The following is a 26,576-nucleotide window of genomic DNA, read 5'->3' as shown; positions in this document are numbered from 1 at the left end:
GCTGGACACAGAGTACGCCAGTGTTCGACGCTTGAGCAGCTGTAGACAAGAATGTCTCCTAAGCGATTGAGGTGTGCTGTTGTTGGATGTAAGAATGAACATGGCAGTCTTCATTTACTCTTGTTGTTACTCGAGGATGGATCTGTACTGTTTGTGATCCAGCTTACGGTCTTCAGAGCGACAGGACTAATGTTACTGTCCACGGCAGAAGTGAAAGTGAGAGCGCGCACTTTATGACAGCACATCGAGTCATTTTACGGATAAAAGGTTTACCAGTTTATTTAGCACCCACTGAAAAGGTGTGTATATATTTGTTTACTGTTAGTTGTAATGAGTATTTTGTGTACTTCGCTGTGTATGTTGATGATAATGAAAGGGAGAGAGAGAGAGAGAGTTTATGGATAAGACTTTAACTCGCACTTCTTATACTGTGTTTATTCAGCTCTTACAGTGATTAGCTTCATCTTTTGTGTGATGTACAATAAACTTCACTGAACTCATCAGTATATTTTGGTCATCATTCGGACAGGGTTTGCTACAGCAGGCTTGTATTAATAGTGGATAAAAGCAGATGACAAAAGTTATAACCATAATTAAGCTAAACTATACCTGTTCTATCTCCATGCATATATTATCTGGCTCTGTGGGCATTATTGTCCGACTCCGAGTCGAAATGAACACCGCAACTGAGAGTTTCTGTTCTGATATTATCAGATGAGATTTTCCTGACTGAAGCGCGAGCTCGTGAGGCTCCGCCCCCTGGGCCGTGCAGCAGCAGTTAATTTGCATTTAAAGGGCACACACTAAAACAGCGCATTTTTCTGAGCCCCCAAAAAATGACAATTTAATCATGCTGTAAAAAATTATCTGTGGGGTATTTTGAGCTAAAACTTCACATACATACTCTGGGGACATCAGAGACTTATTTTACATCTTGTGAAAAGAGTCATAATAGGTGCCCTTTAATGTGGAATTTACTTATGGGTCAGGTGGCATAAATAGTGTTTTTTTATTTTTTTTATTATCACATTATTTTTAATTCATATTATTATTTAAATGAATGTGAATTGAAAGGCAGCTCTGGTGTGTATCTGAGAGTCTGTTATGCAAGTTATTCCTCTAGGCTGTATAGGGTTTATTTAGAGTTCACTGTGATGATAAAAAGAAGAGGATATCTTCAACAGGATATGCTGTTGTTCAGTATAGATAAAACCCACAAACTTTTACCTGTTAGTCTTGGTCATTTAAAGTCAGCATGAAACATCATCCATGAACCATCATCCATTTTGTAAATGCATGTTGTAGATCTTAAGCCCAAAGCATGCTTTGGCTGTCCGCGTTCTACGACTGTAAATTTCGTAATTCACCATCTGTGTGCTGCCTTTTTGTTTCTTTTTTATTAGACTCAGAATGTTTACATGGTAACCTTTTATCTTTTATTTAAAAAGAGCAAGGACAATCTTGTTTTCCATTCCTTTAAACTTCAAATTGAAGCACTTTAAAGTGTTTTATTCGGTCATTTTTAGGTAGGAATATGGCCGATCTATAAAACACTTTATTCCGTTTGCATTTCAAAGCTAGTAACACAGCAAAAGTTTGGTACACCTAAAAATGGAAACTACAAGACTCAAGCTTAATACTTTTGATCTTTTAGTCTTTTTCAAATAATTTGCAGATCGTAGTAAATACCCATTCATACCCTTGTAGTGTGCAGACTTCTGAGACGCGTACTGACACTTCGTACTATAGGTGGCACGACAGATTTCAACTTCGTTTTGAGACTTTGGCCATCTAGTCTTTAATTGTGTTCACTATCCAGATGAGAGAGCAGTAATGAGCAACAGCGAATAAAGTTGTGAGAGAACAAGGCATTGAGAAGCTGGAGCAAAAAATAAATAAATAGAACAACATCAAAATGCCTCCCCACTCTCACCATGCACTGTTTCATCTTTATTTTTTAACTCTGTTTCTTATTTTCCCTGTTCTCTGCAATTCGGTATAAAAACAATCGCAAGCTCTTCCTCTATGGTCTTTTTTTATACTGACAAGAAACACCTCTCCTGTTGCTTGAAGTAAGTTTGTGAGGGAATGTATTCTGGGATCATCACTTCAGTCCAGGTATGTGATCAGTTGTGTAGTGTACTCTACGCAGTCTGAATTTGTAGACATTTGCCTTTGTGATACAAATAAATGAACAGACTGAATCAACCCATCTACCCCTCTTCTGCAGACAAGCTAGAACTCTCCCTGATGTTCACCACATGATGAATGAAACATGTCCTCTCTTTTGTCCCTCTATGTTTAGTTGTACAAATATACTGATCCTGGATTAGCTTTTATCTTCTGATGGTCCCCCTTCAGATTAATTATGTTAAATGTTTACAAATGATCAATATTCAATCAGAGGGCAGATGTGGTGTCCATTTAGATGAAGATTAATGTGTTAGGGAAACCTGTTCTGGACAAAGGGCCATTGTGAAACTTGGTCATGCTAGACAACTCTTTATTTGTCCCATATTGTCACTGTTAAATAAATAGTTCCTTTTTTTGGTCTTTCATAAGACAGAACATACTAAATATTTATTGTATTGAAGTCGATTGAAGACAATAGAAGCAATGCTTTCGTCATAGTTTGATGTGAACCCAGAAACAGTTCTTCAATTCAGTCAAATTCTTCAAATTCAATCCAGAGAGTTACATTCATTGAGTCTAATCTTAGGTTGCTGAAGTTACCTAGCTAAGCTTGCACAAGTTAAATAATGTCGATATAATGTAAATATCTCATTCTCCGAATTATTGTATTTATTATTTTTGTTTCCTTAACTGCGCAGGTGTAACCCCTTTTATCTTGCTGTCAAGATCAACATCAGGGGGGCCAAATCCTGATCCTGGAGGTCACCTTCCTTCAGAGTTTAGTTCCTACACACATGCCTGGAAGTTTCTAGTGATCCTAGAGAGCATGGCTGTATCCGAAATCACTCCCTATACCGTTAAGTATGGCACTATTTGTGGGGACAGCCATTTGTAGTGGTGTCAGAAACCATAGTGGACATTATAGAGTACACTCATTCAATCCCATAATGCACCGCAATAACGAGTGTACAACTGATGTAAACTCAACGACTAGATAATACCCATAATGCACTGCGGTTGTCGTGTCGAATGAATTCCCGTGTCCCGCCAGAAGATGGCTCCTGCAGCTGAATCATCCATCCATCCATCCATTTTCCAAACCGCTGGTCCAATGTGGGTACATAATAATATCATCAGGTATAAATTCCTTTATAATTGATTATTAAATTGTTGAATTAAGGTTTATAAAACAGCTAGTTCGAATCCTTGATTCTGATTGGTCAATAGCTGTGTTTTATTCACAATAAAACATGGCTATGACCGCTTCACCCAACAATTCTATGCATCACTCCACAACACTCCTAGCAACCATCTTAGCAACGTAAACATAGGCTATATTATATTCTCGTTGATGTTGTTCATTGAATCTTATAGAGTAGAGTATTGTGAGAGATTGAGTAAGTGAGTGTACCTGCATTTACAGTAGACATAACATTTTCCTTCAGGTCAGTCATAAAAGTCTGTTTGAATGTCCGCTGCAATATCTTGTCCTTTTAACAGTTAAGGGGTTTTCCCGTGCCCTAGTCATTTGTCAGTTGCGTCTTGCTTTTCCGTGTTCACAAGTTTGAGTCCTTTGAATGTAAAAGTCTTCACTACTGACCGACTCACTCATAAAGACAGTTTTTGCTGCCATCTAATGGCGAAATAATGTATGTAACTTCTGTTGCTGTTTACGGTCAGGGACTATTTTTTCCAGCGGAAGGAAGGCTTTTAGTGATTTTACTTTATGAAAGTTGCTTAGATACATATTTGTCGGCTTTAATATTTATATTGTGTGGTAACCGTTTTATAAAAGCAATAATTTTGCTTTTATAAAATATGCTTTTAGGCATACTCCGCTTCGCGTCGTACCTAACAACACCATTCAGCCGTGACTTATTCACGATACAGCACAGCCTCTCGTACCTTATTGCTTGCTTATACATGCTAGTTTCCGTGACAGAGTTCAAGATGAATATTTTCATTACTACTGGAGCTGACAGTTTGCTAAGTTTCAAATGATTATTAAACAGCAAGCACAAACTATTCAAAAGCGACAGCCCATCCGGCACGCTTAGTGTCCGAATTCGCACACTAGTTTTCATTCACTCCTTCAAGGGATTCACTCCTTAGTGGAGTAATGTGAGGAATAGTGAATGACGATATAGGGGACAATTTTCAGGTCTGTTTTCTCAGGGCTAGAGCTGGGGTGTCCAATCCTGCTCCTGGAGGGACTTTCCTGCAGAGTTTAGCTACAAAAACACCTACCTGGAAGTTCCTAGTGATCCTAAAGACATTGATTAGCTGGTTCAGGTGTTAATTGGGGCAAGAGCTAAACTCTGTTGAAAGTTGGCTATCCAGGATCATCATTGGACACCCCAATATACATCAGTGCAGTGCTGGAGGCCAGTGTCCTGCAGACTTTAATTTAAACTCTAAACATACCTAACTGTAATTTGCAAGTAATTCTGTACACCTTGATAAGCTTGTACACCTTGAAAGTGTTTGTTTATGGTTGGAACTAAAGGCTGCTGGACATGGCCCTCCAGGACTTGAGTTGTAGAGGTCTGTACCGTTAAGCTGGGGCCGGGCCATTACACAATTGGGGGCTCGTCCGGGACCCGAATTGAGCTGGTTTTAAAGTCAAGACTGAGCTTATTACAATCCAGATAACAAAATGTATGCATCACTACTCATTTCGGGCCAGTGGAACTCTGCAGGACAGAGTTTGGACACCCCTGAGTGCCGTTTCTCAAGGCTTTATTGGTGATAGCATCTTTCACCAATAAGCCAAGTATCTTGTTAGTACCAGGCTAAGATTTGGTCTACACACATATATTGTGATGGGAGTCTAAATTATATTTGCTTATATTAAGTTTCTTCTTCTTGAGGCCAAAACTCCAACAAAGCCAGTTTGCATGCTTGACTCATTTACCAGTTGTAATTTTCCATGCGCAGATGGGGCCAAAATTATGTTCAAGTAGCCATGGCTTGTTAGAAATGAACTGTCTGAAATAATTAGACAAGCTTGACTGCTTGAATGTTAGAAAAATTAACAATCCCGTCATAAATTTAGTGGATGGACTATGTAGTAAATCAGAGGTTCGTGATGTTCTAAACGGAAGGAACACATCAGTGGTTGGTCATATCATTAGATTGGCACTGTCAAGTTTTCCCTTTTTTTTCCCCCCCGCCTGACAGATATCTTGCTTGTGAAATCACGTTCTATTTCATTTTGTATTGAATGCTCTTCCTACATTCTAAATGACCCATTACTAACCAGGCCTTGCCAGCTGCCACCAATCACACGTAAGCAGGACGTTGTCATGACGCCTATCTACACAGGGGATGTCTCTATAGAGAGAGAAAAACAGAGAATGACAAATGAGTTTAGATGGATACTTAATTACATTTATGTGCAGCCATATATTCTGCACATTATTTGTACAGGTTTTGCCCTTAAGTCTGCTTATAATGTTTTTTAAGACAAACAACGGTTAGTTTTACCTGACCATATTCCACACGTTCTCAGACCCTTAAATTAAGTCCCTCTGTTTTGAATGGATAACCTCTTTGAATGTAAAAGGAGTAGTTGCTGTATACTTAAAGGGATAGTTCACCCCAAAATTAAAATTAAGTCAGCGTTTACTCACCCTTTTGTTTTAATGTCGTATTCCCTTCTTTCTTTCATGGACCACTAAAGGAGAATTAAAAAAAAGTAATTTAACAAAACAAATGTCTAATTTGTGCTTGTCCATATAATACTGTGGTTATGCAGATGTGTGGGTTTATAGATAATGGTCTCACGGTTGTGTCGTCAGTTTTCCTTAAAATAAGTAATACTGTATTTTAAGGTGAAATAGTTACACGTTACTACATGTACTTACTATAGTAATAACAGTAAATTATGCATAATTACAAGTAACTAACCCTAAACCAAACCCTAACCGTAACTCTATAGTAAGTACATGTAGTTCATTAATATCACTTAGTACTTATTTGAGTATGTACAATGTAACGGTCACCTTAAAATAAAGTGTAATCAAATTCTAAATGACATTTTTTGGAAGTTTTTGGAACTGTACATTGTGAACATTAGTGTACATAGACCCCCTTTTTAAACCTAATACTTTGGTTAGGCTTATTTTTTGCAGTTACAGTTGTGCTTCGATTGCATTTAGGAATGGGCTGGCAGTTTCATGTATTATACAACATGTATAGTAGTAAGTTTGTTTTACTGTAATTCTGCTGTAGACAGTGAAACTCTGTGCTAGAAAAATGGAGATTACATCAACACAACCATGTTGACAGCATTTAAGCTTGTCTGTGCTCTTCAGATATTACACTGCCATGACCTCCAGCACTGATTTCTGACCGTGAGTGATTCCATCAAGAGATGGCTGACCGAGGCCTCTGTAGGTCAACAGGCTGTTTAGATCAATTCCACCTCATTGACACTGAGAGTGTTCTGCTCTTTGTTCTAAAGTGGGGAGATCTAGATTGCTGTGGTTTTCATGTTTGTCTGAGATGTGGCCTAGTGCAGTGATTTCCCAACCAGCGGTGCACATATCTCACGTTCTTTAAGGACGTTGCTCCTTATTGTACCTCCTAAATTGCAGTTTTGTTTTGCAAACTGTAAGAAAGTCCTTTTTGTCTTTAGTTTATACATTCAAAATATACCCTATTGTTAACATCCATCATTATTTTTTTATTTGCTCACAGAATCACGATTTTTGGGACTGGAGCAAAATGGCTGTCTGTTTTGGAGGAGAGAAATCTGAAACCAGGTGAGCTGTAGAACGATTGTCATCTCTTTTTTTTTTTTTTTTTTCAATATCCACATTAGGACTCTCCTTCCAGGACTCCCTCTCAATGGGGCCTTCCTGGTAAAGTAAAGGATGAGTAAATAAGGTTGTCACTACAATATTTCAGTAGTCATTACCAATACCAATTTTTTTTTAAAATATATTTCGTAATATCAATTTTGATACCGCAGCAAAATTAATATGTTGTTGAACACTCCCCTTTATGTAAAGTTTAATATAAATATAAAATATATTAATATTAATATAAAAATGACCAAAAAAAAAAAAAAATTACACGTAGTAGTCTACGTAGTGGTAATATTTCTCAATTAAACATTACTTCAAGGTTTTTAGCCAATAATGTTGTTTGATACATTTGAATGATATAATAAACAATGGCTGGTCTATTAGGCTACATTTACATGGCAATGCCTAATGCAAAGTTATGTTTTTTTGACACATCAGTTTTTTTTGTCTTGCCTGTGAGGCTGTTCCTCACTTTCCCAGCAGTCTCTAGATGCTACTGGTTCATTCACTAAATCGTGTGTGTGTGCTTGTTAATATTCAATAATAATGAGACAAACTGAAAGTGAATTAAAATGCAAATTACAGTGGAAGACAGGGTTTATCCGTAATGTCTGCCATGAGAGCGATAAAAAAAAAAAGAAAGAAAAACAACTTGAAAATTAAATGAAGCTCGAAAACTTGAAATGAAAATCGACCCTGTTTTGTCAGGATACACGGCTACTTATGAATGTCTATCAGTGGAAAAAGATTTAGTTATGCCCATGCTAACCAGCCAAACCTTGACCCCTTAGACACAACTGTTGCTGTGCAAGTTAAATTAAATTTAATGTTCAATCATTTTGATATAAATGTAAATTAATATTAAATTAATATTACACTAATTTCACATAAATTAAATTAATATGACATTTAAATCAATGTTAAATTAAATAACTTGTGAAAAAGTACGGTGACCGGGAGGGGACATGTTCGGTTCACTTAGTTTTGTCGTGGCCACAACATGTAAACTCGTGGGAACGTCATATCTCGTGGGCGCGAGATTGTATGTTGAGCGAACGACATCCGTTTCTCGTGGCCACGACTTAATATGTTGAGGGAACGGCAACCGTTTCTTGTGGCTACCAGTTTTATAACATGTGGGAACCGAATCTTCACACACAATACGGGCTCCTCCTTTTACCCCGGTCATAATTTACTTTGTTATTTGTTAATTTGAGTTTCTCAATTTGTTTTTGTTTATTGCCTTAAAAGGAACTTTATTCGTGACCCGAGTATTTCATTAAAGCCAGCAAATTTCCGATGAAAAAGCTCATTCAACTTAAGAATGCGCTTCAGGGGTCTTTCACTTACGTACCCATGTCTTAATGCCAGAGACCGCACTATACCTTTATATGACATTCCTAATTCAAAGTAAAATCTTATTTCATCAGTCATCTCCGACTGCTGTATATGGTTACAGTATATCCCTCAACATAACTCGTGGCCACGAGAAATAGATGTCGTTCTCTCAAAATATGAAGTCGTGGCCACGAGAAAAATATATCGTTCCCTCAACAAAATGATCTCGTGGCCACGATTTATTATCACGTTCCCACGAGTTAATATATCGTGGCGACAACATATTATCACGTTCCCACGAGTTTATATGTGGTGGCCACGACAAAACTAAGTAAACCGAACATGTCCCCTCCCGGTCACCGTAAAAAAGAAATAAATTGAAGTAATATTAAATTTAATTATATTTATATTAAATCAAAACAAATAAATATTACAAATCAATTCATTAAAAGAATATTTTCACTGTCCAATTAAATATCAAAAATAAAGACAAATCATGCCTTACATGCGTAATGTGGTTTGCTACATTACGGAAGTTAAGTGCTTTTTGAATGCCAATTTATGTCGTCTTTAAAGATGAAGCTCTAGGTGTGTTTGAGGATTTGGGGGATTTATTTGTTTTGCATGCGTGTGGTTCAGAGGACTGTGTGTGTTGGAGGTCAGAGACGTGCTTCCTGGCCCTCTGCTGCTCCCTTTGGCTGCTTGACATTTCAGAGCGACACCTGTTAGCCCGTGGGGTGTGGCACTGGCTCTGATAACCGGGGCGAGAGACCCTCTCTACACAGGACCCCAGACGGGTGGCCTGGCATGTCGCCTGCATACATTTCAGCACAGTTTAATGTGGTTCATAATTCTGATCACTGTCAGCCATACCCATCTGCCTCCAGACTAAAATCCATCTAAACAAATTATACTTCAGGACTTTATGATTTCAGAAATCTTTACTTTTTAAATTTTGATATAATGAAAAATGTTTATGTGGTTGCATAGATACATGTATGGTTATACTATATATCTACTGTTAGTAGTTACGGAATGAAAATCTTCTTTTGATGCCTTGCAATGTGTAGTATTTCAGTAAATGCAAAATTTAGTTAACATTGTAATTGTTTAGTCTTTTCACTAATACATTTTGTTATACGTTGTCCATTTGCAGCAAACACACACAACCTGCAGACGCTTCACACACTCCTGTCTACAGGATCTCCACTGAAGCCTCAGAGCTACGAGTATGTGTACAGCTGTATTAAGAGCAATGTGCTGCTGGGATCCATATCAGGTGGGCTCTCGTTTCTTTCCCTCTTTTATTTTATTTCATTGCATTGGATTGCATTTTCCCCTTCATTCCTTCAATTACTTGGCTTTTCCCCTTCCTTCCTTCCTTCCTTCCTTCCTTCCTTCCTTCCTTCCTTCCTTCCTTCCTTCCTTCCTTCCTTCCTTCCTTCCTTCCTTCCTTCCTTCCTTCCTTCCTTCCTTCCTTCCTTCCTTCCTTCCTTCCTTCCTTCCTTCCTTCCTTCCTTCCTTCCTTCCTTCCTTCCTTCCTTCCTTCCTTCCTTCCTTCCTTCCTTCCTTCCTTGCTTGCTTGCTTGCTTGCTTGCTTGCTTGCTTGCTTACTTCACTTTTCTGCATTTGCCTTGCTTCCCCCTTCCATTTCCCTGCCTTTCCCTTTCCTCCCTTTCTTCCTTTTCTGTGTTAATTTTACTTTGTTTGTTTTTCTTTCCTTTTTTCCTTCCTGTCTTGTCTTGTCCTGCCCTGTCCTATCCTATTGTTAGATTTTGCTGTATTTGGCCGAGCGTCGTTAGGGTGGCTCGCCAATGTATTCGATTTTTCTTATACATAAAATAAGTAAGCTTGACCAGAGTTCTTGTGGGGAGAAGAATTTATTGAAGGTAGTAGTGCAGAAGTTCTTCAGCAGCGACATTAGCGTGTCGGGCTTCAAATAATCTTAACCCAAAGTTCTGTCTGTGTGACAGAACTTTATACATGAAGACAAAAGGGCTACATACAATAGAAAACTGTTAGGACCTCCCACAGGAGATTGATCTACACTGCAATCTACCCTGAGCAATGTTGTTTCTTTGTCATTCACACCCATCAGTTTCTATGGGCCATAACTCTGTATGGGCCATTTGGTTCACACCTTTACAGACACAGAGTTGATTGCATCTGAGGCACAGTCACAATATAAATGCATCTGACTAAAGATGACTGAAAATACATATCATCTTTCACTATCCTATCCTGATCAGCCCATTCTTCATTTTCCTTCCCATCATCAGCGCTCCAGCTCTTCTTAATAGTATGGTGTGTGTGTGTGTGTGTGTGTTTCACAGTGTGATCTCATGTCTGCAGGGCCCTGTGGAAACAAATTAGCATCAGCGTTAACAGCTGTGGTGGACTGCTGATTTTGTGTGCATGAGTGTGTGTTTGTGACTGGGGTCTCACAGCATGTTTCTCTCACACACCACCTGTGCCCAGTTTTTCCCTGCGGTTTCACCAGATGAGCTTTGCTCTCATGGCAGGTCAGCGGCAGCCTGCTACAGTCATGTTATTCAGATTGAACCTTTCAGAGCTGTTTGTTATTTAACTTCTTGTGTGCAGTGCTAGTTCCTGCACGAATCATTAGATATGAAGTTGCAGCAATGATATTTTCTGTCTTTGCTTTCCAGTCCTTGATGCTGATCGGTCATTAGCCGCTTTTCATTTACGATAAAACATAACTGTACATCACTGAACAGAAGTTGAAGCGTTAATGGTTTCCATGGTAAATGTTTGTAAGATTTTAGTCAGTGTTTCACATTTTTTGTTAAAAGATGACCAATATGTGAATCTGAAATGATAGACAATGTAATCTTATTATCTTAAATAAGTGACAGAGAGATTTTGATGCATTCAGAAGACATTTTTGCGCATGTGTGCCATGAAGGCTTTTTGATTTGCCATTTGGCTCATATTTGATACCATGACAGCAATCTCATTGAACTGACATGTTTGCAGAGCACATGAGCCTCATAATATTTCAGAAAAAGGCTTTGATTGACGTTTCTTGACTCCTGAGGTTTTTGAAATGTCAGGCTACATAAGATGCCTGCTGGAAAACAGCAGCTCAGATACACAATGCTCATCTTCGGTCCTGATCTCAGATAGCCTCTGAAATATTGAGACGATATTCGCTTTGTCCAGGTTCAGGGCTTCTCCTTCCTCCCCTTAGATATTTGACTTCTGCCAACCCGAGGCGGATTTGACCTTGACCCCAATGTCAGGCAGAGCATATGTGACAGGGCTTGTTTCCCGCTGCTCCTGTCACAGTGCCAGCCAGACTCCTGAGTGCAGAGTGGCAGCTGGCAGGAAACTTTAGCACTTTCAGCCACCCAGAATCACCTGAATCCAATAGACCCCCCAATATCACCCACCATCTGTCACATACACACATAAACACACATACATGAATTGTCCCAGCAACCTTTCTCTGTCTTTTTTTTATTTCTCTCCCATTTTCTGTCTCTTTTATAATCTGACTTTACAATCATTACATTTGTCAATTACTGAGACCTATTTTTATCTACAGAGGTGTCTGTTTGACATCTCCTCTCCATTTTCCTTCATGAAACCTCATTATTTTGAAATATTGATTGTCTCGCTTTTTCTTTTGGCTTGCAATATCAATTTGCAAATATATTTTTCTCTCTCTCTCTCTCCACTTTTCTCTGTGCTGGCATTGTAATAACTGAGCATCTGAGCTGCTCACACATATTGGTTTTATGTTGGGTGACTCCTTAAACATAGGCCTAAACTTACTCCACAGAAATACGAGAATGCAAACGCTTCTAGCTACACAAGCATACGTTTGTGTGTTATTGAGTTTCAAAATGCATCCATGCATTTCATAACACAAGTACCCGTTGCACTTCTCATCATTGCCACAAGGTTTTCTATATTGTGCATTAGTGTGACTGTGAACTGTCATTGTCTTCAGTCAGTTTTCTCTTTCAGGTCAATTACTGTCATGGGGGAGCAACAGTTTGAGGAGAATTTTGCTGAGATAGCTAGTTAAAAACAACATGTTTATAGCAGGCTGCCATTAAACCACATCTGGCCATAGTGTTTTCAAGTTCAACTTTGAGTTCAGCTTATCATGGGAGGATCCAGAGTGATTTTCTATGCAATTAATGGTACTTAACTGGGCATATGATTCACAAAATAATGTGATGACAACTGCTACTTTTTGGGGGGGAAATTGCTTGCTGCTGGAAAATTTAAATGTAGGTCATTTTGTAACGTGGCTACTTTTATTTAGTTACTTCCCAGCACTTTTTTTGGCTACCAAAACAACAAGCTTTTTTTAGTATCATGTGGACCAGTTTCATTCTTAAAGAAAGACCTGAGGTTGTTGGACCAAACAGATATTTGAGCACCTTTGTTTAGCTTTTTCCTTTTGTTCATGTCTGATAAACAAATCAATAAGGAAGGGCTGCAGTATAGGAACTGCGATCTAAATGAAGGCAGGAGAACAAAGCTACCAGAAAACTATGCCAACAAGTTTGCATTAATGAAAACATCCCATCAGTTACCTTTGCTTTAGAAGTGTCTTTCCTATATAATGGAACAATAGAAGATCTGTCTCTGTCTTTGCGAGAATTTCTCCCCAAACCTACGAGATTTTCTTGCCTAGAACATGTTGACCACCTTTAAAACTGTATATTAACATCTTTAGTGTTTCCTCAGGTGGCACAGACATAATTTCATGCTTCATGGGTCAGAACATGACGGTGCCTGTTTACAGAGGAGAAATTCAGGCCCGAAATCTGGGCATGGCTGTGGAGTCCTGGAGCTGTGAAGGTGAGATAAAGCTCATGTTTATCTCTGATTTTATGCTCAAGACATTTATATGCTCAAGACAGATATATATGCATGTATGTGTGTGTTGAGCATATTTATATTAGTGCTGTCAATCGACAAAAAAATTATCGCAAATTTCTGTAATTAATCGCTCCTAACATTAAAGTTTTTAATATATTTTTTATTCTGTAATAATTTCACCGTTAATCTCCAAATTAATGTAGAAACAACATAAAGACAGTATATTTTAAATATTTGCTCCAAAAAGTTACCAAATACTTCAGTCTTTACTGCATAAATTATCATTTAAATATAGAGTAATCCTTATTAAAGCTACAAAAGTTATTCATTCAAGAGCAGTGCGTGATTTTCTCTTTGTCTTTAGTTCTTTGATTTATTATTAATGACAGACAGTCATTAAAGTGTGTGTGTGTGTATATATATATATATATATATATATATATATATATATATATATATATATATATATATATACAACACAAAATATTCCTCTCCCTCATGCAACGAAATCTCTTCTGATGACGTGTTTACTGTATGAGGGCAAAACAACCTGTCACTCACATGAAATCACACCAATAGCAAACCACGACGATCCAACTATCCAATCAATTCCTAATGGACAAAATCAAGTCCCGCCCTACTTTTTTTTTTTTTCTTGTGTGAGAAACCTTGGATAACACAAGGTTTGTTGATTTACAAAAGGTTGATATTTACATCACAATAGGGAAGAAAAGACTGTTGCAACTTCAGATTCATGTTGACTTAAATAGTTTTGAATCTGAAAGCTGGTTTGATTGAAATCACATATGAAGTGGTTATGTATTTATATCACGGGACCAAATCAGCATACTAGAAGGATTTCTGAAGGATCATGTGACACTGAAGACTTGAGTAAAGGCAGCTGAAAATTTTGCTTTGCCGTCACAGGAATAAATTACATTTTAAAATATTAAAATAGAAATCAGTTGATAATGTAGATATATTATATAAATAATATATATTGTATAAAAATATTATATAAAGCAAATATATATTTACAATGTCACCTACAATAATGCCAATGAACTACATCAACTAGGAGAATAATTGTGATTAATCTCTGTTGTCTCAGATCAACAAACCTCTTAAGATGTATTTGTGATTTAAAAAACAGTAAACCCCATTTAGGAGGTTTACCTACTGTACCTTGTGTTTTGCCTAACGTTACCACTTAACCATGGTAAAAACACTACCTTTATTACCACGACATTACCATGGAAACCCGCAAACAGCTAGAGCGATCAAGTCACTACCACTGAAGTACTCTGTTTACAGTCTTGAATCTTTTTTTTTTTTTTTTTGCCGTTTTCAAAAGTTTTTTTGGCCAAATCAGATGTTTTATGGTTACGATTCATTTCGTAGCTGGCTGCCTTGGTTTCAGACTTAAAACTCTTTATATCAGCAGTTTAATGAAACACTTCGGAAACAGAGCCATTAAAAAATGGATGTCACTGTTGATATCTGGGTCAAATGAAAGCTCATTTATAAAAAGCTCATAATAATAAAAATAATAATAATAATCATTTGTTACATTTGTATAGCGCTTTTCTAGGTACTCAAAGTGCTTTACATGGAAGGGGGAATCTCCTCAACCACCACCAATGTGCAGCATCCACCTATCTTCAATAACCCTGTTATGTTTGGTGTGTTTTTCAGGTAAGCCTGTTTGGGGAGAGAGTGGCGAACTGGTGTGTTTGAAGCCCATCCCGTGCCAGCCCACTCATTTCTGGAACGACGAGAATGGCAGCAAATACCACAAAGCCTACTTTTCCACCTTCCCAGGTAACCCTTCACATGACATCTATATCTGTTTCAAAGCCTAGTGAGCAGCCTCCATAGACAGCAATTTTAGGCATCAGTCCAGAATGCATTGCTTCAAGCAGTCATTGCCTACAAGGGCTGCAACTAATGATTATTTTAATAATCGATTAATCTGTCGATTATTTTTTCGATTAATCGATGAATCGGATAAAAAAAAACAAAAAAAAACAATTTCCAACCCTTTATTCAAAAACAGAACTGACAGTGCAAATTCACAGTGCAAAGTGCACAAACAGGTTGCTCCTTGAACATCCCTGAGCTGTTAAAGTAATAAAAAAAACACAAAAAACATGCACATGCTTTACATCTGCCAAATATATAGGCTTTTTTAAAATAAAGTGCACAAAAAGATGTATATTTTGTTTAAAGGGACCTGAGCTGTCAGAACAATAAATAATTTATTAAAAAAATTAAGAAAAATACAAATCAGAAAACTTAACAGGATTTGTTTGAACGTCAGAACTTGTTCTCTACACTCACAGACGCACACACTCACAAACTCTCACTCACAGATGCACACACTCACAAACTTGTTTTTTTGTTTTTTGTCAAAGATGTTATAATCTTGACATTATTTGACAAGCACATGCACACAAAAGACAAGTCTCGCGCAGTCAGATAATAGGATTATATATTACTATGTACTCTCGGACACACTCGGTCTCTCTCGCGCAGTGTCGCTCGTTCGCGGAGTTCGCTTCGCTTTTGTCCAGTCCGGCGCCTCATAGCTCTGCTCCGCTCCGCGCTCAACTCAGCTTTTTAAAAAAAATTATACTCAAAAATCTCTGCGACTTATTGAGTGGCGCAATAGTCGCGCGACACAACGAATCGATGATGAAATTCGTAATCGATTCTTTTAATAATCGATTTAATCGATTCGTTGTTGCAGCCCTACAGAGGCTCACAGATGCACTCCGCTACCTTCCTTCAAAGCTCTTGAGTTGAGAAGTGGTCACAGGGAAACAGAGAAAACAAACAAGTCTTCCCTTTGATTTAGGAAACAAACGTGACACGTAAGCTTGTTCAGAAGAGGCTGCAGCTTTTCCGCTATATTGATTAAATGATTTCTGAGGGCGAAAGGGAGAAAAAAGAACCTGACAGCTTTTGTTAGCACAAGAAAAATCTACTTGAAGCCTTATTGCTGTCAGTTTGGAAGTAGGAAAAGGCCAATCAGGGCAGTTCAGCTTAATTCGCGTTATCAGGCCGCCAGCGGTCAGAAATCTCTGCTTAGATGCACTATACAGTAGATGCTTCTTTCTCTAGCTATTTGTTCATCCTTTTCTATGCGTTTATTTTTGTCTCTGTAACTCCTCATTCAGGATTCTGGGCCCATGGCGATTACTGTAAGATAAATCCAAAAACGGGAGGAGTCGTCATGTTGGGGAGAAGGTAAGTTTCACTTTTTGTTGTTTTGCAGATTTTGATAATCTTCTCTAGCTTCTGCTTTGCTGTGTTGTTGTACTGTGATACTCTGAGATTGGTTATGCTCCTAAATTATGTACTAAAAAGCATTATTGTTTTGTTTGTATTTTCAGTGATGGAACTTTAAATCCTAATGGTGTTCGGTTTGGGAGCTCAGAAATTTATAACATTGGTGAGAAATAAACGTCACACTTTTTCCTGAAATGAGTAGGCTAATTTGAGCTGGTTCACAACTCAGAATTTTATCGATTATCAGCAGCCATAACATGAAAATAATTATTGCATATATAATTATTCAGAATGTGCTAACATCATAGTTAGACTGTGTTTAAGACCCTTGTTATGGCCTCTCTTCTTCCAGTGGAAGCCTTCGAGGAAGTGTCCGACAGTCTTTGTGTCCCTCAGTACAACAGTGATGGGGAAGAGAGGGTGATTCTGTTCTTAAAGATGGGACCCAATAAGACCTACAGTCAAGAGCTGGTGGGGAAGATCCGCAGCGCTATCAGAGTGGCTCTCTCTGCCCGACATGTTCCAGCATTGATCCTGGAAACCAAAGACATCCCGGTAAGCACACTTGCACTTTTCTTCTTTTTGTAGCCACTCTCACTTGTCCTTTCTCTGCTTTATTTTCTGACCTTTTCCGTCTGATTGACTTTACATTTCCTTCGCCTGTAGTACACTATTAGCGGAAAGAAGGTTGAAGTTGCAGTAAAGCAGGTGGTCGCAGGTAAGGACGTCACTCAGCGAGGGGCTTTCTCAAACCCAGACTCCTTGGACCTCTACAAGAACCTGCCTGAACTTCAAAACTTCTGAACAACAACAACTCCTGAAGGTCCAGCGCTTCTGTCTTTGAAGAGTTCAGATTCTCTGGACACTGTTGGAAAATCTGAAGGAATTTATAGAGCTTTCAAACATCGAAGCTTTTCTCCACGTTGTGGCTCCTACTCAAACTCAGCTACCCACTGGAACCGATGGAGTGAGTTTGTAAACACCATACTTCCTCAAAAGTGTAACTGGGTTCCTCTTGGGTAGAAAGTTGAGAGTGCCATTTTATGATATTCCAACTTGGATCTTAAAGGGACATTTTATCTGCTTCTGTCATTGCGTCCACCAAGCGTTATTCCCAAGAGATGTACCAAGAGATGTACCATTCCCAAGAGATGTACCAAACTCACAAACAATTCCCAAATCGGTTATCTTAACTTACCAGATATGTCAGTCCCATATTTTACCTCTCGTATTTTGATACAATGTCACTTTAACCTTAATGAAGGTGTAGGAAAATCTGACCATGTATGTTTTGAGGCTTTAAAATGACACTGTTTATGCTCGTGTATATATATATATATATATATATATATATACGAGTCATATACAATGATATGTTACTGAATGTTATGGATTTAAGGTTAAAGCATTACTCCTGTAGGAATACCAACTTCTTGGGTCAAACCAACTGTTTGCTGGAACCTCTAACTTTATCAGGCAAAGTATTTTCCACGCTGGTACCTTAATTACAAAATGTTGGCGTAATATATTCAATTCAACTTTTTTTTTTTTTTTTTTTTTAAAGCCTGACTTCCTGTTTGGAAACTAGACTATATTTGTATTTTTGAATGATATCCTATCAGTAAACAGTGATTCATCACATCTGCTGTATTTGTATAGTATGTTATACTGTCCAGAACTACACTCTGTTGTCCTCTGAGTGTAGATTTGAATTTAAGGTTATGTAGCTCTCTGGCCAAAAAGAGTTCTGTATATTTTTACATATATACTGTATATATTTGATTCTGTATATGCAGCTGCATGTTGTGTGCTACACTAGATGCCGCCTTCACAATGACTCTATTTGGTCTCTTTCATACGGTATGCCTTATATCAAGTTGTGAAAAGTTTTCATCAACAACTGAAGCTCATCTTCTTTCTCTGAGCCATTCTTTGGTACAGTATATAGCTTTATCTTTGTCATCCCCAAACTCATCTAACAATCTATTTCTTCATATTTCCCATCAACACATCCAGGGACTGTCACTGTAGGCATTGCCCATGAGAGATTCCTCCATCAAGTTCCAACCCAATAAATGTATCATCAGAATGCTGCGTACATATGAAAAAGCTGCGTTTGTTTGTTGTTTGAGGTTTTGTAAGTCGGCAAGACCATTTCAATGACATGATGTCCGGATAACCTCATAATATTACGTTATTAGATCATAATTTGGGTTGTAAACAAGAAACAACAAAAAATGTAAAATATTGATTTATCTTGGATAAGAATCAAGCTGTTAGACGTGTACTGATGATGCCTTTATACTTGCTTTGCAGCATATCACAGAGGCATTTATCAACACATTTCACAGCTGTGAACAAGCCACCGTCCAGAAAATACTTTTTTGGTGATATTGAGAGAGAATATGCTGCAAACGCTCACAACAAAAGCCAGAAAATGTGCTGCATTTTAAATAATTTTAAAATCATTTTGAGCTAGTAATGTTATTTCAACAGAGAGCAGTATTGATGTACTACTTCTTTTTTCTTTCCTTTCAGGCAAGTTTTTAGGCTTGAAGGCATCTTGTTTTTTTGATTTTTGTGGGGGTTTTTTTTTAAATATGGGTCTATTTAGTTCAGGTAATGTAATCTGGGTTTGCTACATGTTCCATTTGACCTCAGTGAGGACCCCTTACTTGGTTTCCTAAAAGAAACTATGCACTACAGACTTAAACAATGCTTTTTATACGAGATAGCTGTAGTGTGAGGCTAGACGTAATGAATCTCAAAAGGGTGGACTGGCCCTTTAAAAGGCTCATTTTCTTTCAAATTGAAATCATTTGGTATAGTGGTGCAGATGGCAAGCAGTTGTGCAGATCGGTTGAATTAAATCAGTCCTTATTTCCGCTTCAGACAAGCAGGGACGGGTCTGTTTCACCTCATGCCCACCCTTGTGCCACCATATGCCCCATATCTGCTCAGTTTTGCTGACAGGACTTTGCTGGTCTGGGACTGCGGACATAAGGAAAGCTACCAAATCCTTATTTATTGATAGTCAACTGTGGATTTTGCTGTACGTTATCACTTGTCACAAACAATTTTGTCCCCCAGCATTTAATTTGTCCTTACTCTCAGCAAGTTCATGAACATTCCATGGAAATTTATTCCATTGTATTAGTGTTGTTTTATTTTCCTTTTTGATACATGGAAATAATTTTTCTTGATATTGTATTACAATAAATGTATTTGGTGTACTACTAGTAATTGAAAGGTGCTTTCTTCTCGGTGGCTAACGTAATATTCCTGCTTTGAAATAATATTACTGTACTTGCTGAATGTGAATAATGATTACTAATATAGTTGAGAATATATTTGTTATGAATATATTATGCCTATATACTGTATATCAATGGACCGACCGCTTCAGTTATGTCCACTGGCAGCATACATGCATTTCATGTATAAAGATGCTTACTGTAGTCCTAATTAAACAACTAGAATTTATTGTTGCTTGCTGTGGTTTTATTCATCTCGCATGATTTGCAGTATTATTTTTATGCTTGCTTTGATCAGTCAGACGATTAGATAGTGAGTGTGTGTGTGTGTGTACACATACAGTATACATACGCATCTAGGGTTTACTGACAATGGTCTGAAAGAGAAAATATCCAGTGAGTGGCAGTTCTGTGGGCATAAATGCTTTGTTGTACTTGTACTGTTTATTAGTACTTACAGTATAAAGCACACATTAATGCCTTATTCTGCATGACCATATTCTACATCTCTTAACCTTACCCAATACCTTAACAACTACCTTACTAACTATTAATAAGCAGTAATTAGAAGTTTGAGGCAAAAGTCATAGTTGATATTTAGTTAATAGTGAAAATTGGACTCTAAACTAAAGTGTGACCATAATATTTATTAATATATTTTATGTAAATATGTCTCATTTAAATTATTAAAATATAAATGTGTATTTGAGATGTATTAAGATGACAAATATACACAATTGTTAACAAACGAACTTGTTATGGCACAAACAAAACCAGCAGTTTCATTTGCCAGCCTAACTTTTGGATCATGTGGAAGTTTGTTCAGATACACAGCCTTTGACATCAATAAAATAATTATAATTATATATAATATATAATAGCCTATTTGTCTGGATATTTGAACTTTTGCTTTTTATTATTAGCATTTAACATGTTTTTTTCCCTGCTGACCATAAACATATTAGATCAAACCTTATAATCCATTTAAACAAAACATTACAGTCCACCCCTAAGGATGTTGAATTATGAAACATGAATTTGATCAAATTTATATAGAATAGGTATTTAAATGTAATGGTAAATCTTTTTGGTACCCTTTTGGAAGCAGGTTGAAGGTTTATTGCTATTCTCTTAAACTAAAATGAAAACGTAAAAGTAAAATGAAGAGTAAATGTTTCGACGGCCTGTCACAGCATGATCCCAGAACACCTCTCAAAAATAAAAGGTGCAGTGAGACGCTGTGGCCGCCTCATCTGAAACCAGATTCATCTCACTCTCCACCCTGATGTTTTCAATGTGATGATCAAAATGAAATCCTATCTGTGTGAGAGAGAGAGAGACAGCCTGAACTTAAATGAAAGGTTTCAAAGATCAGACAACACCATCCCCATTTGAATGCCATCATTTGTAGTAAGAAAAGACGAGACAAATTTGTGCGGGTTCAATTTTGAGGCTCATTGAAGGAGGATGGTAAGAGGGCCGGAGGGTCAGGTGCGCGAGTGCGTGTGAAGTATTGTCACCCGTCTTCCTAGAGATGATTGAAATGTTCAGGCTTGTCTGTCAGTAAATTGCCTCTGCTCAACATGTAATCTGCCGACTGGCCACTCGCAGAGAGCGTTTTACATCTAAGTGTGAGTGTGTTTAAATGGAAGGGTAGGGGGTATTCATTTTGGAGCGGATGGAAAAAAGGAGACAGGGTCTGACAGAAACACAGAGGGGGAGCGGCGTGATGAAGGACGTTCCTGCTTCCCGTTAAGTCATCTTTTGATATCTCTGGTCATGATAAATCACAGCATAGTGGAAAAACCTTGTGATGTAGCCTCTGATTAAAACCACAATACAAAATATGTGCATGCATATGATACACACACACACACACACACACACACACACACACACACACACACACACACACACACACACACACACACACACACACAGATAATGAGTTTGTCCATATATCTATGGCTATGTATATAATATATAGATCTATTACGTTCATTTAAGCCTTTTTATTCAAATAATAGGCTACTCAAAACAAATATCACTGATAAGTTAAGACAAATCACAGTTAAGACAAATAAACATAGATAATGTTTATACTGTATTTACTGTACTTAATTAGCAGGCTACTTTTAATTGCTATTTAGGCACAAACAAGACTCTATCTTTGTTTATACATACATGTATTGGCTAAAATAAAGTTTACTGGCATCATTTATTTAAAGATGTTACTTGGATGGGATTTTTATTTAAATTGCATCAAAATTGATTGATTAAAATTAATTAAATCACATCAGCATATTCTAAAAGATGTAGGCTACACTATCATTCAAAATATATATATTTTTTTAAAGAAATGAATACTTTTACTCAGAAAATATGCATTCAATTGATCAAAAGTGCATTAAAGACATTTATAATGTTACTAAAGTTTTCAAATAAATTCTGTTCTTCTGAACTTTCTATTCATCATAGAATCCTGAAAAAAAATTATTTCCACAAGAATATTTTTAACTAATATTTTCCCTTGTGCACCATATCAGCTTATTATAATGAATTATGATGCTGAAAATAAGCTTTGCCATCACAGGAATAAATTCTATTTTAAAACATATTGACATAGAAAATGGTTATTTCACTGTTTTTCTTTTATTTTTCATCAAATAAATGCAGCCTTATGAGTCTTTCAAAAACCAATCGTAACTCCAAACTTTTGAACAGTATAGTGTTCTATAATATGTTAACGTTTACATACACTGTATTGAGCTGGTGAATAAGGAGGCCAAATGTCAGTGTGCACTGATCAGTATTCTTTGTGTGAGTTTGTTCGTGTATCTTGATGATATGCATGTGCTGCAGACATATCAATGCATTGGTTGTCAGTTCATCTGTGGGCAGGTGGTGAAGTTCATGTATGTATCAGAGAAACAGATGAAAGTGGAGAGTTCCCGCTGGTGATGTAGTTGTGTCGAATAAAGAGCAGCCGAGTGCATTTTCCACTCCATTACATTCACTGTACAAAAGCTTGTGGCTGCTGCCGAAAGAACAGCCCTAAACCACCCTCAGTGTACTCACACACACACACACACTTACATAGACATGCTCAAAATCAAATAGCCTAATAATAATAATTTGTGACATTTAAATAGCGCTTTTCTGGGTACTCAAAGCGCTTTACATGGAAGGGGGAATATCCTTCCATGTAAACATGCAACATCTTTATCACATGCATGCGCATAGTGATGGTGTTAAAACATATGCTAATTTCAAATAATTTTAATTTTAAAAGTTAAACCACCACATAGGGCGCATGGAGGACCATTCAAAAGTATCATTTAAATTGCTCACAAAATGCAGTGGTAGCCATAATAGTCTTTTCAAAAACCAACTGAGAGCTGCCTGACATGCTTCATATTTCTCCCTCTCACCTGGTCTTTGGTCAGTAGTTTACTTAAGAGCACTCATGGAATGAGTCAAAATGTAGGAATGGAAAAGGGTTTGCACAAAAGTGAAGGGTCACAGTCACAGAACACTGCAGACGCTCTGTGTAGAGAAAATGTGATTAAAATGATGCTGTTGTATTTATACCTTTCCAAGTTCTTGTATTTTGCTTTGTACTGTTGAGAGCATTTTAGAATTCGGTTTAACAGCATATTAAACAATTTTATAATGATAACAACAACAAATTATGGAATTTATACAAATGAATTATAATAAAAGTAATGGTTTAAATCACCATGGTTCTATCACACTTGGGTTGCAATGATGAAGATGAAAAAAGTATAAAATTGCAGCAGTATGTAGGCTGAAAACACAATGAAACAAAACAACCTCTCCTCACGCGACGGAGAACGGACAACTGGACAATGCGAAAACGACTAAAAATGCTCTATTCTGCTGCCAGGCCAGTAGATGGCGATGAAATACTATAGATTGAACACGCAGCACGCATGAGCTTGATGTCATCGTTTTCACAGATTCACGTTTTTTTGTTTTGTTTACACGGAGACAGTTTTCAAAAACTTGCTTTTTCATGCACCCAAAACGCTGTTGTCAGGTAAATGAACGTCTAAAACGCATAAAAAGTCTTCCGTTTGTAGTTGAAAACGGTGTTGTGTAAACAGCCCCTTAAAATACACAGAGGTAAAGAGGAAACTAAATGAACAACAGGTGAACTTAATTAGTGATTAACTGGCACACACAGGTCAACATACAATGATAGGAAACAGAAACCGAACAGAACCAAACCAAAACACAAAGAAACTAGGCATAACTGTGACAGGTAACTACATGTATTGATTATTCAAGTTCACTAAGACCAGCAATATGCATTAAGAAAGTAAATAATGTCATTTTTGATTTCATGTTGTCTGTAACCATATATTTGTTTTCAACTGTTTTGCCATTGTCAAAAGTGGCATCTGATTAATGTTTTATATATATATATATATATATATATATATATATATATATATATATATATATATATATATATATATTCGATTTGTTGGAAAAGCTCAAATAAATTAAGTCAGTGTGCTGGTAGAGTTATAACTCTACCAGCACACTGACTTAATTTATTTGAGCTTTTCCAACAAATCGAATCCCTGTTAGTTGGAATTGTTAGTTGGAATGATTTCCTATAGGAAATCATTCTTAAATCCTCTTTGCATTGGTGATGTTGTTGGCAGCAGTGTAATCCTCTCTGACAGACTCTGGTGCTTTCGAGTCAAAGCTGCTGAGGCCACAAACCTCTGGATATTAACATACACACATATACGCACCTGTCCGAGAAGAGAAGGGAAACTGTAGGTCTATATCTGTGAGCACATACTATACACAACCACAATCCCCCTGCTGACCTACACTTTCCCGTAGTTTAACTTGTATTACATTTGTGGATTTAAGCAACTTGTATTCATATAACAGTATTCATGGTGAGCTACACATTTTATCAGGTCATGCATTCTCATGGGAATCGAACCTGTTTGAGCTAGAGGAATGCAATATGAGTATTGTTTAGTGTTATGTTCGTATGCAGCCCTAAAGGGATGATGGGGGGATGAAATATATATATATATATTTATATCACTGCTTTTGTGTTCTCTTGTAAAACTTTTGTGTTCCCCGAGAAACTTTGCGTTCGCTCTTAAAACTTTTGCGTTCCCCCCAGGAAGCTTTGTGTTCGCAAACCTTTCCTAACTTAAATATTATAGGGTGGGAGGAACAACTATGCTATAACTATAACACAGTGTTTCGGGTAGAACACAATAATTTTGCGAGAGCGTATTTGAAAGCGAATTGCGGAGAACACTTCAAAAGAAGTTTTGCAAACAAAAGCAGTGAAATATAATTTTTCATCCCATATTTTCCCTTCACCATGTTTCCTTAGAGGCTCTGTATATTCGTTCACAATGTAAATAAATGAATATGTGGACATGAAATATTGATTTTCTTATCCACTAAGAAAAAAGACAAACACTTCAACAATATAACAGTATTATACTGTTCTCAGAGGTCATTTTCACTACTATAAGTAACTTAGATACAAGATGGCACCAGTTGCATTTGTATGAAACAAGAGCAATCGAAAGTATAGCGGCAGTCTCAGTTAACGATATTCGGCAAATGTTAGGAATCTTATGTTATATATATGTAATTATCTGTTACCAATCAGAATCAATTTTCCAGAAATTTTCAATAGGAAAATGTGCAATGGTGTAATAACAAACCTGTATATTTAATAACAAAATATATAGTACATATACACTCACCTAAAGGATTATTAGGAACACCTGTTCAATTTCTCATTAATGCAATTATCTAATCAACCAATAACATGGCAGTTGCTTCAATGCATTTAGGGGTGTGGTCCTGGTCAAGACAATCTCCTGAACTCCAAACTGAATGTCAGAATGGGAAAGAAAGGTGATTTAAGCAATTTTGAGCGTGGCATGGTTGTTGGTGCCAGACGGGCCGGTCTGAATATTTCACAATCTGCTCAGTTACTGGGATTTTCACGCACAACCATTTCTAGGGTTTACAAAGAATGGTGTAAAAAGGGAAAAACATCCAGTATGCGGCAGTCCTGTGGGCGAAAATGCCTTGTTGATGCTAGAGGTCAGAGGAGAATGGGCCGACTGATTCAAGCTGATAGAAGAGCAACTTTGACTGAAATAACCACTCGTTACAACCGAGGTATGCAGCAAAGCATTTGTGAAGCCACAACACGCACAACCTTGAGGCGGATGGGCTACAACAGCAGAAGACCCCACCGGGTACCACTCATCTCCACTACAAATAGGAAAAAGAGGCTACAATTTGTACGAGCTCACCAAAATTGGACAGTTGAAGACTGGAAAAATGTTGCCTGGTCTGATGAGTCTCGATTTCTGTTGAGAAATTCAGATGGTAGAGTCAGAATTTGGCGTAAACAGAATGAGAACATGGATCCATCATGCCTTGTTACCACTGTGCAGGCTGGTGGTGGTGGTGTAATGGTGTGGGGGATGTTTTCTTGGAAGGGGGTCAAACACAGTATTAGTATGGTATTCCTAATAATCCTTTAGGTGAGTGGATGTGGGAAGCATATCTCTAAAACCATAGATATAAGCATGAATTACCTCAACAATCGCCTTTGGTCATGAAGTCATATACACTAACAAATCAATGATTAGTTTCATAGACATAAACTGAAATGTTCGTCTATTGTTCTCTGAGATGTATCCAACGGAAACAAAGAAAGCATCACATTTCTAAAAATGACATGCTACTTGAAGCATGTGCCAACCCAGCGGATGTCATAGCTCAGTGACTTTGGAGCCTGTTCACAACATCAACTGTAGCGTTTGAATGTTTTATCCTCATGCATTGAGATTTCCTTTGT

At 37.4% G+C, this 26,576-nt stretch overlaps 1 protein-coding gene across 1 annotated transcript in view; it reads left to right on the top strand.

The window, feature by feature from the left end:
• Nucleotides 1–19,916, top strand: part of aacs (acetoacetyl-CoA synthetase) — a 41,823-nt gene extending 21,907 nt beyond the window's left edge. Inside the window, exons 11-18 of the mRNA XM_084113553.1 lie at nt 6,835–6,899; nt 9,439–9,561; nt 13,008–13,121; nt 14,838–14,963; nt 16,322–16,391; nt 16,538–16,596; nt 16,786–16,988; nt 17,100–19,916. Of these exons, the coding sequence (XP_083969679.1) occupies nt 6,835–6,899; nt 9,439–9,561; nt 13,008–13,121; nt 14,838–14,963; nt 16,322–16,391; nt 16,538–16,596; nt 16,786–16,988; nt 17,100–17,237 (898 nt within the window). The 3' untranslated portion in view covers nt 17,238–19,916. The remainder of the gene's footprint in view (nt 1–6,834; nt 6,900–9,438; nt 9,562–13,007; nt 13,122–14,837; nt 14,964–16,321; nt 16,392–16,537; nt 16,597–16,785; nt 16,989–17,099) is intronic.
• The last annotated feature ends 6,660 nt before the right edge of the window (nt 19,917–26,576 follow it).

The sequence above is a fragment of the Abramis brama genome, assembly GCF_963993115.1.
Source record: "Abramis brama genome assembly, chromosome: 5".
In the NCBI taxonomy this organism is placed as follows: domain Eukaryota; kingdom Metazoa; phylum Chordata; class Actinopteri; order Cypriniformes; family Leuciscidae; genus Abramis; species Abramis brama.
The sequence above is the reverse complement of the archived record's forward strand: the minus strand, read 5'-3'. Positions and strand labels throughout refer to the sequence as shown.